General features: G+C 60.8%; 1 protein-coding gene across 7 annotated transcripts; it reads right to left on the reverse strand.

The window, feature by feature from the left end:
• Nucleotides 1–718: 718 nt before the first annotated feature.
• OPN4 (opsin 4) lies at nt 719–16,359 on the reverse strand. Of its 7 annotated transcripts, none has more exons than XR_011438121.1 (13): nt 15,602–16,359; nt 15,294–15,420; nt 13,950–14,107; nt 11,605–11,933; nt 10,227–10,372; nt 8,804–8,937; nt 8,254–8,457; nt 7,472–7,643; nt 6,891–7,055; nt 5,868–5,975; nt 4,722–4,902; nt 2,406–3,558; nt 719–1,458 (listed from the first exon to the last, which is right to left on the reverse strand). XR_011438121.1 is itself a non-coding variant. In XM_070265560.1 (13 exons), exons 4-13 carry the CDS (start codon nt 11,746–11,748, stop codon nt 1,317–1,319), a joined length of 1,611 nt encoding a protein of 536 aa, XP_070121661.1. In that variant the 5' UTR covers nt 11,749–11,933; nt 13,950–14,107; nt 15,294–15,420; nt 16,110–16,358; the 3' UTR covers nt 720–1,316. The 7 variants fall into 7 exon arrangements, 6 of the variants coding, with proteins under 6 accessions (XP_070121661.1, XP_070121667.1, XP_023504483.1 ...); XM_070265560.1 differs by having other exon boundaries at nt 720–1,458; nt 3,344–3,558; nt 16,110–16,358; XM_070265566.1 differs by having other exon boundaries at nt 720–1,458; nt 3,415–3,558; nt 15,602–16,358.
• Between the last annotated feature and the right edge of the window lie 244 nt (nt 16,360–16,603).

The raw sequence follows: 16,603 nt of genomic DNA on the forward strand, positions 1-16,603 counted from the left end.
GGTAACTTGCCCAAGGTCACAAAAATACCAAGTGGGAGAAGCCAGGGAGGGCTCTGTGTTGTCTCCTCCACTTCACCACCTCCTCTACCGGTATCATGCAGCCCAGCAGCTCATGGCCAGCACCTGACCCTCCCCCATACCATCCCCCGCCCCTGCCCAGGCCCCATCTCCTCCATCCCTGACTCCAGCCTTATCCTCTTTCCCAGCGGGCTCTGTCCTGTCGGGCTGGGGAGGACCCAGCAGCAGGGCACATCAGCAGGGCCCGACCAGTGTGGGGAAACGATGAAGCTGACCCTGCACAGGGAGGGGGAGCCCCGGGCTAGGCTGTACCTGGAGCTGCAGGTTCTTTCTCTGGACTGGGGCACCCGCCTGATGCCTGCTGCTGCCTCTGGGGAAAGGGAGGGGGAGCTGGAGGATGCTCTTAAAGGGGAAGGCCAGCCTCCTTCCATCTGCCTCCCCTGGGAGACCCAAAGCCAGCCAGGGAGCAGCTGGTACCCACAGGCTGGGCAGAGCTGGTTCCTGATAACAGCAGCTCACTGGGGAGTGGGGGTGGGGGCAAGCCGGGTCTTTGTCGCCCCTCCACTCTGTCTCTGGCAGTGCAGTTCGAGATGGGCCTCAGGAGTGAGAATGATAAGGTTGGGACAGAGGGAGGGGAGGAAGAGAGGCTACCACCGTGAGCATCAGAGGCCAGGTCCCGGGTCTCTCTCCTCTCATGGCACCAATAGGTAGAGACCATGCTTGTGCGAGGTGAACTCCTCTGCTTTTTATTTTCCTATACCCTGTCAGAGACACACAGCCCTGGGATGAATTTAGACCACTGATTTGAAACAAACCCCAGGTGCAGTTTGTGCTTGGTGTGCATGCAAATATGTACATACAGGAGAAGGTGCCCGAAAATGCGTGTGTGCACAAGAGCGTGGGCCGTGGCGGAAAGGGCACATGGGGGGAGAAGCCAGAGGTGAGGGACAGTTTCCAGCACACACAGATCTCTGCTGGGCTTCAACTGCCAGCTGTGGGAGACGCTGTGCTGGCCTTCCCGTGCCGGGGAAGTGCCCAGCCCGGGTGCAGAGGCAGCTCATAAATAACTGATGTGTCCCACGGAGCCATCACCATTGTCCTCGCCTGGACAATCACAGCACACAGCATTTGAGGAGAGGTGGAGAATGCTGGAAGCGGGAGGGCCTGCGCTCCCACTCGGCAGGCTGTGCCTGGGGTGCAGGCTGCTGAGCTGAGACGTGGGTGCAGACCACTTAGCAGGGCAGGAGTCTAGTGGTACGGAGCCGTGAATCCAGCACAGCATGGGTGCCGCGGCCACTTCAAAAGCCTGCAGGCTCACAGGGTAATCCTGGGTCTGTGTGTGTGAGGGGGACGTGAGGTGGCTGGATGTGTCCCAGAAGAGAAGGAGAGCCATTGGGCACCCTACATCCTGGGGTCCAGGCTGGGGAGCAGCCCCTTGATCTGAAAACAAACAGCACACACACACACCTGTTTAGCAGGGTGTCCCACTGGGAGCAGTCTCCCAATGACCCTCTGTGTTTAGGGTCACCGAGTGGTGAAGAGAGGTGGCATGGAGGGGCCAGGTTGTGTTCTGGCTAGGGGATGGGCCTTCCCCCAGACCACAGACAATGTGACTCAGAGGATGGAGCTGGCAATGTCTAAGGACGTCCCCCTGGCTTGTCCCCTAGGGTCTCAAACTCCAGCTTGAGGTCTCCTCACCCCACCATCCCATTCTTCACTCCCCTCCACTCCTCTTCCACAGCACTGGCTCTGGCATCTCCTCTCTCCTTGCTGCCTTCAATGCCTCATCCCTGCCTGTCCTCCAGCTCCGGCTCCTCCAGGCTTCCACAGCGCACTCCACTCAACTCGTCCTTCCCCAGCCACGGCAGAGAGCCTAGCTACCCTGCAAAGCTGACCAAGTCCACCTCAACGTCCCCACTAAGTCCTCCCGGGGCTCTCTGCCCCAGGGTCATGCCTGGAGGGCCCTCAGGCCAGCACCTGATGGGGCCCCCCTGTGGCTCCTACCACCTCCTGCCCTTCTTCTCTTCTACATCCCCGCCACCGGCTCCCAGGGCCCTCTAGCTGCTCCTGGGGCCACAGGGTGACATTCCGTTCAAGGACATGCCGAGCTCCCCTGTGGCCCACTGCATTCACATGAGCTGTTTCCTCAGCCTGGACCTCAAGTCCACCCCCATGGTCCTGCCTGGCCATCCCCGCTCCCCCTCGCCTTCCCTGGGGAGCCCTCGGGGACTTGCCTCTGCTTTCAGCACCCCGTGTGCTGTCACCTCGAGGCCAGTGCTTATCACACATGTTAGGTGACTGCCGATGTGCTGTCCCTCTCTGCCCAGTGCCCCACCCCGGCCCAGTATTCCCTCTAGGACAGGCTCCATGCCTCCTCATTCCCTCACCCGCCTAGGGGGTGCTACCTGCCGGGCTGGCCTCCGTGGCCGTGCACGGTACCCCCGCCCAGGGCCTGGCAGTGAGTCTTCCTCGAGGCTGGAGCATCAGGGGAGGGTGCTCCCTGGATGGGAATGCTGGGGGAGGCAGGAGCCCCATAATGGTAGGAGCAGCCCAGGGCTCCCCTTCCCTGGGGCACGTGGGGAGCAGCCTCAGGAAGGAAGGCAGAAAGTGTCTCTGGTCCTGGGCTTTCTGGGGAAGCCCAAGAGAGTCCGGGAGCTGTTGTGTGGGTGTGAGCGGAGGGCAGGGTGGGGAGCTGTCAGCCCATGGGGAAGGGTGGCCTCGGGTCCTGTGCACATGGCATTTCCAGCGTTCCAGAATACGGCCTTCTCTAATCGCCATCGACATTCCGTTCCATAGGCACTTGGGCTGACAGCTGGCCTTCTTTTAATAGCCACAAGTATTCTGGGTGACATCCTAATCTTAGAGTATTCGGAGTGAGCACATACACAGCTTGCAACACCCCCTCACCCCAGGTATGTCCAGTCTCCAATCACACAGAGAGGTGCACACCACCCACGCTTGGTCACACGCACAGCTTAGAGCAGACACGTTGGGGCACACTCAATCCCATGTGCTGTGGTGTCACAGTGACAGAAAGCACGTGCAGGCGTGAGTCACACTTCGCTGGCTGCACGTCACACACCCTCATGGTCACACGCACTTACACACGTGCTGTATACTCATCAGAGCATGGCATAGCCACCACCACCTGCTATGTATGTACGTCAGGGTCAGACTCTCTCAGGTGCAACCACAGACCACACTCGGGCCTGCTTGGAGCATCCTGGAGTCACAGAGGCCCCCCAGGTCCCCCAGGCAGGCAAAGACAGCTGGAAGGTACAGGGATGGGGTGAGTCCCAGAAGGCATTGGGCAAGCTTCTCTTACCTGGCCATTCCCTGGGCTACGTGCCCCTTGTCCCCACCCTTTACAGATTGGCAGGTGCTGGGCCCAATCACCTTCCGGAGAGCCTCTCCTTCCCATCCCTGTGGCCTGGGAGGGGCCTTGGCTTCCATGTCCTCCAGGCCCTGACCACAGGGGGACCATCCGCTCATTTGCTGGGCAGCGCCCCACACAGCTGCTGCCTCCGTGTCCATCCAGCCCTGGGAGAGGCAAGATAGTTGCTGTGAGGTAAGAGGGGCATTCTACAGTCTTGCTCCTGTCCCCTCCCCCCCGCCCCAGGCCTGTCTTCCTCATCCCCACAGATATTCACTGAGGTGAGGCCCACGACCCTGTTTGTAGGACGGATGGTCACCGAATGCCTGCAAACTGTGAGTGCATGTGCCAGGGCGTGTGTGCACTTGTGCGCCTTCTTAAGCATGTGGGATGGCGTGACTTCATGAGGGTCTGGGCCTCTGTTATCAGATAAGATTCACCCCTTGATGTCATTCACTGCAGTGGTTCAGGCAAGGGCCAGCTCCTCCTGGACAGAGACCCCCAGGGATGGGGGCAGTGGGAGCAGGTCAGTGGAGGCTCTCGGTGAGGCCCACAGTGGGCCCTGTGGGCACAGTGAAGGATGAGCCTGAGTGTGGCTGGGGACAGGAGCCCATGGTGTGGAGTGCTGTCCTGGGGACATCGGGAAGCATTGAAGCTCCAGGCCCCAAGGAGGGGCTGGAGGCTGGTAGCTCGTAGGGCTGACAACAGCTGTGGGGTCAGCACCCACTCTTGGGCACCCTAGCCAGTCTTGTGTGTAGAGGTAACTGTTTTCCCTTTCAGAGGAGGACACAGAGGCTCAGAGAGGGTGAGTGACCTGCCCGAGCTCACACAGTGAGGCCGTGGTAGAGCTGAGGCTCGGATCTAGGTCCTCTGGCTGCCGGGCCAGTGCTGCTTCCACTGTATCCTGTGGGCTTTTCAAGGCTACCCAGAGGAGGGAGCTTACTGCTGAGAGCCAAGGTCCCTGAGCTAGCGCCTGCCTGTCTCTCCGGAGACCCATCAAGGGCCAGAAACGCTAGTCTTTCCAACCTGTGGCTCAAGCCTCTGGGTTGGTGCCAGCACGGAAGAGAGATGGCCTGGAGTGGGAGGACCACTGTTCAGTCCTGGCCCTGCTGCTGGGCGACCTTAGGCCAACCCATCGCGTCTCTGGTCCCAGTGCCCCTGCCTGTCGGGGGAATGATGCATGGGAAGGCCATGGGGAGGTTGTGAGGAGCTCTTCCGGCCAGTGTCCCAGGGTCCTGAGGGTCCCTGAGTCTCAGAGGCAGCCCCGCCCAGAGGCCTGGTTGAGTAAAGGATGGCGAGGTGGCAGCCAGTGAGGGCCCAGCATCCTTACCACCTCGCTCTCAGAGCCCAGGGACGCTTGGCGCCTCCGTCCGGAGATCCAGCTGAGGTCTGAGCCCTGGCTGCTCAGTGTGGAGCGGTGGGTGGAGCGGTAGCTGGTGTACGGACGGGTGCGCTGGCTCGACACGCCCAGCAGCACCCCCAGGCAGGGCAGGTGCTGGGCGATGGCCATTCTGCAGGGATGGCACATCTAGTTAGGGGGATGGACAGACAGACACGAGGGGGATGGGGGTGGATGGACAGACCAGTACAGGACTAATGGGAGTGGACAAAGAGTCACAGGGGAAATAGGGAGGTCCAGACATTGGGGTTATAAGGAGAGACAGATAGATGATGGGGTGATGGGAATGGACAGACAGACACTAGGAGTTGCAAGAAGTGATGAGGAAGGACAGACAGATGCTGGGGTAAAAGACACTGACAGACCCACAGGGGGAGGGATGGACAGAGAGATGTTGGGCCGTGGACATGGGGAGAGAGCCTTAGGGTCGTGGGTTTAGCCAGGTGGTTGGTTCCAGCCCTCAAGTGGCTGACCCTAGCCACATCTCTGTAAATGAGGACCCGGGACAGTCCTGAGCAACCTCTGAGCTGGACTGCCTGAGGCCTGAAGCTGGCCTCAGCAGGGCGGTGAGTGACTGACACCACCAGGCAAAAGGAAGCACTGAAGTCCCCGCATGGGGGAGGCCAGCCGTGCTGGGACCCATCAGCAGAGGGCGCTGGGCCAGAACCACCCGCCGGCCTTGGCCGGGGCCTTTGAAGCCGAGCTGCCGAGCTCTCCCTGCTGTGGACTCTCCAAGATGTCGCTGTCTGGGGGCCTTCTCTTTGCAGGGGACAGCACTGCTGATCAGCTATCCTGACTGCCTTTTGGCCTTGGCTCCAAAAATCCCATAGTTAGGATTGGACACTGCTCAGGGAGCCCTGATGCTCCTCCAAGCTGGAGCAGCAGAGGGGGTTGCACCAGCTCCAGATCCCACCTGGTGTCACTGACGGCTCCCAGCTGCTCAGAGGCCCCTGCCCAATGCATGTACAAGAGACAGGAAAGATGGTCAGCCTCTAATCCCATTTGCTGGCCCAGGCTCTCGGTGTCTGTGAGGATGGGCCTGGCCACCTGGGGCTGGGGCCTGGAGGAGGGCCGCACCTGTACTTGGGGTGGATGATAGCATAAATGATGGGGTTGTGGATGGCAGAGGCCTTGGCGATGACAGCCGGCACTGAGTTCATGTAGGGCGTCAGCACGTGCGCGTACCTAGGACAGAGAAGCTGTGGTCCCCCTGCTAGCTGGCCCTCTGCAAAGACTCCACAGCCCACCTCCCATCTCAGGGACCTTCTCCCTCTAGGCCAGGTCCTGCTGAGGGCACGGCCCGGCCTGGCCCAGCCCAAACCAGCACAGCCAAGTCAGCACCCTGGGAGAGACCACAGCACTGGGGAGAGTTCTGATCTGAGGGGAGTGGGACCCTGGAAGCAGGGAGGGGCTGGGAGGAGAGGTGCCATGTTGGGGGCTTTCTCCAGGTCTCACCATCCCCTGGAGCCTATTGCTGCAGGCTATAAGCCCTCCCTACCCCCAATGACCTGCCCCTGCCCAGCTCTCCCCACACTGCACCCCAACATGATGCCCATTGCTCCCCTGCCTCTCACTTCACAAGAGGGCCCGAGAGGGGACCAGGCTGCTCCTGGGCAAGGAGAAGTACCCAAACACTTCCAAGGATTAATAGCTCTCGCTGTCTCAAAAGTGCTTCTGAAGTCTAGCCTACACCCATGCTGCTGCAAAGTGCCCAGACTGTAGCTGCAAAGGCCTATGTGGCAGGAGGCAAGCAGCACCCCCGGCTGTGTGCTCACAGGCCAGGTGAAGAGAGAACCAGGACCTCCAGGAGAGCTGTGAGTTCCCAAGGGGTCCAGCAGGATCTGGCATCCCTTGTAGGCCCTCAGGCCCAACTCGGTGTGGTCCGGGGGTCCCCCGCCTGTGCCCTCATGCCTCCAGGAAGTAGGCAGGCCCAGCTGGGGCGGGGGCCGCCTCACTCCACAGGAGGAGCACAAGGCTGTGATGCTGGACTTAGGGCGTGAGGGTGGGGGGTTTGGGCTTGGGCCCAGGAGGGAGAGGCTGTCCCAGGGTTCCCTCCCCTGCCTCTTCAACCCCTGCCCCAGTCCCTTAGCCACTGCCCACCCCGCAAAGGCCACCAGGGCCACCACGGAGTAGGGGGCCCAGGAGAGCACGAAGAGAAGGATGACAAGCAGCACGATCTTGGCCATCTTCCACTCGCTCTGCAGCCGCTGCCGTTGCCGGGGGCACTCGCCGCCGCCCTCCCAGGCCCCGAAAGTCTGGAGGGCCCTAGGAAGGGCGCAGAGGCTGGGTCTGATCCTGCTCAGGTGGCAGTAAGTGCCAGGGTCATGGCCACTGTCAGGGGGGCCTCCCTGAACCACCCGCCCCTGGGGGCACTCGGGAGGGGACCATCCCCTCCAGTGCGGGCAGCCCTGACTCCTAGAAAGTTCTCCATCACATCCAGCCTGAGCTAGTACCTTCTCTGCCCCCAAGACCCCCTGGCTGAGCTAAAGGTCCCCTCCTCGGAAGGTCCTAGTCTCTCGGCCCCCACCCCATAAGCATGTGCTCAGCTTGACTTTGCTCATCAGGAGCTGGGAGGGCCCAGGGGGGTGGGTGCACATGTGAGCCTTGGGGTGGGACAGAGGTGGCCCTGGCGAAGGGCGCAGTCCCCTCCCATCGGCCCCTCCTCCATGCCCCGCTCTTACCGGCCTGTCTCCCGGATGGCCCTGAAGATGAAGACGTAGCAATAGACGATGACGAGCAGGGGGAGGAAGAACACGAAGCACATGAGCAGCATGGTGTAGGCGCGGACGGACGGCGTGAAGGTCATGTAGTCCCAGGAGCAGGAGGTCAGCAGCCCCTCGGGCACGTAGGCGCCTGCGAGCCATGGCCAGGCCATCAGGCTCCCAGGCAGCAGGCACTTGGGATGTGGGGCCTGGAATCCCAGAATGCGGGCCCCAGCCCATTGCGGGGAAGAAGTCGGGGCCTGTGCAGGGGAGTCTTCCAAGCCGCTTCTGGCAGGGGCACCAGCTCAGGAGACAGCTGGCGAAGCCCACTGTCGCTCATTCTTGCCAGTTTGGAGCAGAGACCTCACCAGAGCCCCAGGGTCCTACCGCCCCGGGCTTCAGCCAGCTTCCTGGTCCCGCCCCAGTAGGGCGGTGCCCTGCTGCCAACCTCCCTGCCTGCTGAGGCCTCACACCCCAACCCCTGCCCGTCTGACTTGCTGCAAACCCAGCTCCAGATGCACCTGTCACTTTCTGCCTCCCAGGAACCATGTGATTTTCCCCTCTGTATTTGGGGATGGGAGCCCAGGTCATCCTCTGATCGCCCGAGGGTGCAAGCTCTGCTGCTTGTCATGCCCCATGGATGTCCACCTGCCACGGGGTTCAGGCAGTCCCTTGGCCCTTCTTGCCTCTGGTCACCCCAAGTCCATCTACCAGCCCCTTGAACATTCCCCTCTCAGCCTGTCTTCCCCCAGCCCACTTACTCCAGCCAAAGAAGGGCGGCAGACTCCAGGCCAGGGCGTAGAGCCAGATGCCCAGCAGGACAAGTGCTGCCCACCTCTTGGACACCACCCCAACAGTGGCCAGTGGGCGTGTGATCACCAGGTAGCGGTCCAGGGCGATGGCCGTCAGCGTAATCATGGAGGTGATGCCGAAGAGAGCCCCACAGAAGGCATAGAATTCACAGCCTGTGGGCACAGCTACCTGAACTCAGCCCTCGGCATGGAGACCATCACGTACCCCAGGGGAGGGAGGGTCTGGGGACGGCCTGTACTTGGCTCCTGCCCCCACCTCTCAAGAAATGCAGCCCTGAGTCCCTCTCCACCCTGCCTACTTGCCACATCTGGCGGAGTCTGGCGGAGGCCTCAGGGCTGGAACTGGAGCCTTCCTTCCTGCTCACTCACGGGATGGAGGGCGGCTACCCCTCTGCCCGGGAAAAGCAAATCCCCTCCTCATCGGGGCCCCCTCCACTGTGGGCATCCCCTGTCACGACCCTCCTCCACCCTCCAGCGAAAGGGAGCCCCCGGTGTCTACCTGCCTTCCCAAAGAGCCACTGCTTATAGAGGCTGCTGGCAAAGAAGACAGGCGCCTGGGTGAAGGACATGAGGAAGTCGCTGACGGCAAGGTTGATAATGAACATGTTGGCAGGTGTCCTGAGGCCTCTGCTCCTGTAAGAGGGGAAGCCGTCAGGAGGTGCTTCTGCTTGGGAGTTTCCCTAACTATGCATGCACAGACACGCACGCCCATGCGCAAGCACATGCACGTGTGTGCATGCACGCAAGCACAAGCCGCTGAGACGCAGGTCCATCCCGCTGCCCAGCAAGTACCAGCCAAACAGCTCTGGAGGCTGGCAGTGCGGGCCGAGAATTGAGACCCCCTCAAGGTGGCAACCCTTGCCCTGTGTTCTGGGGGCACCTCCCTCAGAACGAGGCAGAGAGTGATGGTTCTCCCAGGGTTGCTGTGCAGCCCCGCAGAAGCTGGTGTTTGGAGGCGTCCGTCTGTTTCCTCTTCTCGCCCTCTGGATTCCCTCTGGGTGACCCACACTTTCTCCTTGGACACACCCTTCCTTTCTCTGAGCCCCTCCAGGCCAAGGTCTTCCAAGTGGCTTCTTCCCAGGCTCTTCCTCCTGTGAGCTCAGACTGTGCCCTCCCACGAGCTTCTCATGCCTCCTTCCTCCTTGGACACCCCTCCTCGTCCCCTTCTTCCAGCATCTCTGCCGTCCTCACCCACACCCCTCGCCCATCTTCACATCTACCCCCATTTTCCAGATAAGAACACTGAGGCTCCCACTCGTGAAGTGGCTTTCTCCAGAGCACAAGACTCAGGAAGCAGTACAGCCAGGATTCAAACACTCATTTGCTCGGCACAGCACATCCACGACCCTACTTAATCATCACATTGACTCCAGGAAGTAAATCACAACCCCATTTTGCAGACAAGAAAAGTGGACTCAAAGAGGGTGAATGACCTTCCCAAGGTCGTTTCAGCTAATAGGTGGTAGAGCCAGCGGTTGGCTCCTCCACCTGCATGTCTCAGTCATTCGGCCTGCAGACAGGGCAGGTGGGGAAGGAAGCTGGGGCTGGTTGCGGGCGGCTTGAGGACTCAGGACCCTGGTGCCTGCTCGTGAAGGCAGAGGGAGGATGCCCGCTGGGGCAGGTGATGGTGGAGATGAGCTGAGAGCAGGGCCGAATGGGCCGAGACCCGTACATCACGGGGACACCCGTCCTACACAAAGGGTGTCCCTGAGGCCTGATTGGCATGTGCCACTCAAACTGCCCTGGACCACTTTTCAGCCCCTTCCCTGGGCTTGAAGATCGAGGCCTGGGCCTGAGATCATTGAGGGCTTGGGCCCACCTCCTCATCCAGCCTTAACCAGCATTCCTGCCGTGTGTTCTGCCCTGTCTCTGCATGGCTGGCTCCCCTCAATGCCCAGGCCCCAGCCCCGCCAATTGGGCACCTGCAGAAGGTATAGATGACCGTCAGATTGCCCAGCATCCCCGTGAGCCCCACCAGCAGGATCACGGTGCCCATGGTGTAGTGGGCGTGGTCTGGAACATCGACTGTGGGGAAGGGGACCCACGCATCAGCCTGAGCCCCGGCTGCCTGTGGAGAGACAGAGAAACCAGGGCATCATGTTATCCTGTCACCTTCAAATAGCCCTGAGAAGGAAGGGCTTCCGGTAGGGCAGGTGAGGAAACTGAGGCTCAGAGTGACAAAGTCACGTGCCCACACAGCTAGCCAGTGGCTGGGCCAGAATGGAAATGTGGATCTCCTGAAAGTTGAACCCAAGCTCCTATTCCATGGTGCAGAGGCGTAAGGCTCCCTGGAGTGGGCTTCGACCACCTGTTGGAGGCTGGTGGTACAGACAGACACGTCTGGTAGTCAGGGACACAGCTGGGGTGACTCTCCCTTTCCTTGGGGAGAAGGCAGCCCCATCCCCTGGGTGGGTTCCTCTCCACTGTATGGGCCCCTTCCCAAGCACCCAGGATAGTCAGCAATGGTATTCCAGGCCCCTTAGACTCTGGGGTGGTGGAATGGGTGGAGCACCTTTCCTCGGGGGTCCCCCCGCCCCAGCCTCAAAGAACAGGGTATAGTCCCCCACAGTATAACTGGGCGGGGCTGACCTTGATGCCTGGCATGAGAGAGAGGAAAAGAATTCCCATTAAAAAGAAAGCTTAGGCCTCCCAGGGAGGTCATTACCCTACAAGGCCACTTAGACCCTACAAGGCCTTAAAGACCCCTCACCCTCAGCTCCCTTCTGGGGAGAAAGGGAGTGGTTTAGTCTCTGTCCTGTCCTAGCCCCTAAAACTATTGGAGCCTTCCCATCCTGGCCAGTGCCTAGGCCAGCATCCCGGGGTCCTGAGTGTACCCTCAGCCCTCCCCAGATACCAGTGGGGTTGGTGGGATAGGGTCCTGGGGCCATGGCTAGGATGATGGAGGCAGCAGAAGGCACCTAATGCCTCACTCTGGGCAGGAGAAATCCAGAGGCCTAGGGTATGCCTTCCTCTCTGGAAGGTTCCATGGGGCATCTCACCACCCTCAGAAAGGAGTAGACACAGCCAAGGGCAGGCCTGGGCCATCCCAACCCCTGTCCTCCAGGGCTGACCTTTCTGTTCCTTGAATGCTCTCCACAGGGAAAGACATTGCCCACACTCGCCTTTCTTGGCCTCTTTGTGTAGGGCAGGCTCAGAGAGGTCCTGTAACGAGCCCAAGGTTCCACAACAGAGCTCAGGCCTTTTCTGTCTCCCTATCAAAGCCCCTCTATTTCTCCAGGAGAGGGACCAGGGTAGGGGTAGGGACGGCTCTGTGGGTGCACACGCTCGCCCCAGGCTTACCGTGGGACCGACGGGCAGAGGTTGGCCCAGGCTGGAGGTGCTGCTCCGGGAGCCACTCCACCTGCTGGGTGAGGCTGGGGTGGCCACACAGCCGGGCTCCTGGGCCAGGCCCAGAGGGACTTGTGGCTCTGAGGGAGGGTTCATCTTGAGGTGAAGCGGTCCTTTCTCCAGCCCACAGAGAAGTCAAGGGCACGGGGAGCTCAGGACGTTAGCTGCGCCCGGCCCCCCAGCTTCCCTCCATCCTCACAGCCCTGCCCGGTCCGCCGGCTGCCTGCTCCTGCGTCCAGCGTGGACCCAGCCTGGAGCTGCTCTTGGGGCTGGTGGCTGCTCTGTGTCCAGTGAAGCACAAAGGAGTGAGTGTCACAGCGATGGCGACTCTCAGCCACCGGGTCTGTCCCCACCTTTAAGTAGCGGAGCTGGGCGTGCACATGCCCAGTGACTTGGTGCCGCTGGCTCCCTCAGATACGGGTCCCTGGGTGTCTGTCCACAGAAGGTCTGATGACGGCGGCGTGCAAGTGTGAATTTGTGTGTGTGTGTGTATGTGTATGTGCGTCTGAGAGTGCGCCAGTGTGAATGTGTGTATTTCAGGGGAGGTTGCCGGGCTCGGGGCCCTGGATGTTGGGGAGAAGGCTTTGTCCTCCCCTCTGCTCTGACGAGCCTCTCTTTCTTCCCCAAGCTCATCAAGGACAGCCTCTGCCACCCCCAAGAACCCCCAGGGCTGTCCGATGGGCAGTGACCCTGTGGAGCCCAGCGTCACCCTTTCCACAGGGCTCCCTCCCCTCACGTCCGGACCACATGAGCCCATCACATCTCCACAACCACCCTGCACAGAACCAAGGCGGGTCACCTGGTTCACAGATGAGGAAGCTGAGAGGATGGGGCGGGTATCACACAATCAGGGTGAGATCACACCACAGGGCATTTTTGTTTGTTGTTTTTTTGATAATAAACTTTTTTATTGAGGTATGAAGATTAAAAAAAACCCAAAATTCCAAGATGCAAAGCTGGTCTAGACCTAGGAGCTCAGCGGGGCCTGCAGGCCTGGCCCCAGTAAGTGAATGTCGGAGACGGAGGGACCCCCGGGCCTGCACCCTGTGCCCTCTTGGAGGAGGCTGCAGGAGAGAGAAAGCAACACCCCCAGAGTTGGAGAGGATGGAAGCTGTACACATTTCCCTCGGGGTCTGCTTGGCTTCCAGGAAGGGCTTCCAGGCTCCCCTACTTGGGGCTGGAGGGTGTGAGCTCCCCCACTCAGAGAGAGAAGCCGCGCTTCCCCACAGGCGCCAACTCGCTGCTGCGACGCCCTCAACCACCCCCCCACCCCTCCCACCCCACCCCCTGCCGGGGCCTTCCATTTCAGGTCTTCTGCTGCTCATGGAGGCTCCGCTTGGGTGGTGGGTGAGGCAGAGGGACTGGCTTCGCTTTCTGGAAAGCCCACCGTGGACTTGCCAACTGCCAGCTTTCCAATGTGGGAGTTTGACTGTTGATCTCAGCTGGGATCAATGCTAACACCAAGTTCCATTCTATATGCCACCCCACTTTCCAGCCTGATAACTGAGAGAATGCAGGGGAAGTAGCTAGCTCCGGGGTCCCCCGGAGAAGGGTTGGTCAGGTGGACAGACGAGGAGCGACCACACATCCGGGGCGCTAAGGCCTTAGAGGAGCACCTAAAAGCCCAAGGACTTGGATCCCCCATGCCTGCAGCCCTCTGAAGCCTGTGGCCCGATTTACAGTGTCTATTCTCCGTGGCTGACACAGACTCCCTCAGGGGTGATGCTGAGATTTCCTCAGGGCCCGAGCCCCCACCACCTCCTCCTGTGCTGCGGCCCCTCCTGGGAGGGCCCACCACGACCCTCGCACTCCCCACCTCTGCACCCCAACCTGCCAGGCACCTGCTGTCCAGGCTGAGCCAGGAGCGCTGTGCCTCCAAGGATGGAGTATTTAACTGGCCTCTATGGCCACCGCTGCCAAGCTGCCCTGGCTGTAAGCCACGGCTCTGAGGTGGGGGTGCCCCTGGCCTTCCATCTCTCTCCTCAGACCAGGTTGCTCCTGTCCTCCCAGGTGCCCAGCCACGCCCCGTCCCTGAGCTCCACTTCTACTCCCCACTCTGTCCCCTGTGTCTCTCTGCAAGCTTGACCCAGAGTGGGGCCCAGCCTCCCGGTGCCCGTCCTGGCTTCCCCATCTACAGCCCCATGGGCCCTGCCCCGCCCCTGAATCTCAGCACAGCGACCAACCAACAGGGAAGGGCCCTCTGAGTCGTTACAGTTCCCGCCCTGGCTACCCAGTCCCTGGGGGATAGGCCCAGCATTGCTTTCTTTCCCAGTGCCAGTCGCCGACAGCAGGCTGACCTCAGCGTTCAGTGCCAGCTCCTGGCTCCTGGTGCTTCTGTGGCCCAGGGCCCCTGAGCTGATATCAGGGCTGCCATGTCCACACACAGCTCCTCTCTCCATGGTCTCCCCCATTTCTCTTGCTTCTTTTCCTACAGCCCACTCTTCATGCTGTAGCCCTAAAGGTGTTGGAAACACAAGCGCAGTCAGATAACGCTTACCCCATTGATGGCTTCCGTTGCTCTTAAGACATAGACAAAGCCCTAACGTGGTGAGGGGGTGAAGGAAAATGCTACAGTGTCACCCAGCATATGGGGAGAAGAAGTGGGTTTTGTTGGGGAAACTAAACCACCAAGGGTCAGCGGGAAGAGGCTTGCTGTCCCCACCCCGTGTCTATGTGTGTGGGCAGGGACCTGCGCCCTGCTACTGCCCCTTTTTAATGCGGGCTCCACAACAGCCTTGTTGTCAGGAAGGAGCAGCCAAGCTCAGGCGCCAGGCAGTCTGGGGGTGGCTGCCAGCCGAGCAGGAGGTGTCTGAGAGCCCCAGCTGCCGGCACCTGGAGACCTTCCTGGAAGCTGGACTCAGGCCGCGGGAGATGGGGAGGCCTGAGCGCATGGGGAGCGGAGCTCAGGTGCAGACCCTCTTGTGGGCGAAGAGGAGCCAGCTCGGTGCCCGGCAGCCTGAGCTTGTGGGCCCACTCCCCGGGGAGTCCTCACTGTGCTCCAGCGGGCTGGCCTCCTCTCGGACCACAGAACGCACAGTCCCTCTGTCACGCAGCCTTGCTCATGCTCTGCTCCTGAGACCTCCCGCCGCCCCTTCTCTGGTTCTCGGCTCACACACGGCTTCATCAAGGTGTCAAGGAAGCCGTCCCGAGGACCCGACTGTTCACAGCCACCTGTCCATCCTTTGGAGCACTCACTAATGGGGTCATTTATGGTGATGTGTGGTTGTGTCATCTGACTGTGTCTGTCTCCCTCCCTGGATCACAAACAGGTCAATTTGTTTCACCTGTGTGACCTAGCAGAGGGCCTGGCACATTGTTTCAGGAAAATAAAAATCTCCCTGGTCCTCCCTTCTCAAGGTGTGGCCCGAGGACCGACCACATCAGTGTCACCTGGAGCTTGTTAGCAATGCTCCAGACCTACTGAACCAGATGAGCATCCACACTGTAATGGGAGAGATGCCGGTCCAAACTCTACAGAAGACTCATGTCTGGACTCAGGGGACAATGAGGCAACACAGAGATCAGCGACAGCGGGATGCATCGCCACGCCCACGGCTGGAAAGACAGCAGGAGGAGGGGAGGTGCTGGCATTCCAAGGGCTGGGGCTGCCCAGCAGGGTGCCGCAGGGAGAGGGTGCTCACCGGTGGGAACTGGAGCCTCAGTGGGGACGTGGCTGCTGGCGGAGGAGCCATGGTGAGCAGAGCATGGGGCATGAATTCTCTCGGGTCTCCTCTCTTCTGCAGACACCTCCCAATGGCCAAAACCTACCTGGAAGCCAGATGTAGGGGGCAGGAGAGATGTGGTTCCCTGGGACAGAGTGCAGAGCAGGGGAGGGTGGTGGAGCACACACGTATCATCCCTCCCTCCCACCCCGACCCGCCCCTGGAGCTGGTAGACAGTGTGGGTCCCCACCCCCCGACCGGGCAGCAGGTCAGCCCTCCCAGTTCACCTGTGGGTGTTCTTGCTCCTGGATATTCTCACCCCACCCCAGGGGCTGCTCATGGAGAGACAGTCGGAGCCTTGGGTGGACAACGGGGCCAGCTCTCTGTCTGGCCAGCCTCCGTGGTCCCCTGGGCCAGCCCCAGCTGCCCCTCTGCTCCGTCTGGCCTGGGAGTCTAGGGGAAACCACACTCACTCCCCCAGCTGCCCCCACATGACTGCTCTTCACGCCTCACTGGTGTGGCTGGAAGTGGGAAAAGCTTTCCAGGCCCTCATGCATAGGAGAGGAGTTGGGGGGAGAACTGAGAGCCACCCTGGGGCGGCGTGGGGGGCCTGGGCATCTGCCCAGCCAGGGGCCAGGGTGGCAGGGGTGTGATGTTCTATGTTCGATCAGGCAGGAGTAAGAAAGAACTCAGCAGTGGACCCTTGGGGGACACGCAACCCGCCCTTGTTGTGGGGCTGAAATCAGCCAGCGTCAGGGACTCTGTCCGCAGGGCCCCGAGGCCCACTCTACTCACAGGTCTTCCCAGCCCCAGGATTCCTATCTTTCGTCCAGAAGTCCTGAAGGCCCTTTTGAGAGAAGCTGCTGGGAAAGCCAGGAGGGCAGGAGGCCCCAGCCCCTGCGTTTCTGTACCTCTGGCCGCAGCATCCGATGTCTGGGGATGCAGGTCGTCCTGCCCTGCGGCCTGGCCTCAGAGGCTGCCCCGTAATGCCAGACCATCCTGTCCACTGCTGGGGATTGGCTTCCTCATCCAGGGCTGGCAAGGGCTATCTGGTTACCCAGAGACTCCTGGAAAACTCCCAGGAGCTGTTGCCAGGGGAAGATTAAATGTCTTCTTGCAGGCACATGGCCAGCGGCTCACCTGGAACCTGCTGGGTTCCAGGCAAACCCTGTCAGGACAGGGCCCTCCTTCCCACAGCCTGAGGGAGGCGCCATAAGTGCAGAAACTCTGAAAATCCTCCTTTTCTGCTGCCTCATGCCACACAGCAGCAGGCGTAGCTCTGCCTTTTA

The sequence above is a fragment of the Equus caballus genome, chromosome 1 (assembly GCF_041296265.1).
Source record: "Equus caballus isolate H_3958 breed thoroughbred chromosome 1, TB-T2T, whole genome shotgun sequence".
In the NCBI taxonomy this organism is placed as follows: domain Eukaryota; kingdom Metazoa; phylum Chordata; class Mammalia; order Perissodactyla; family Equidae; genus Equus; species Equus caballus.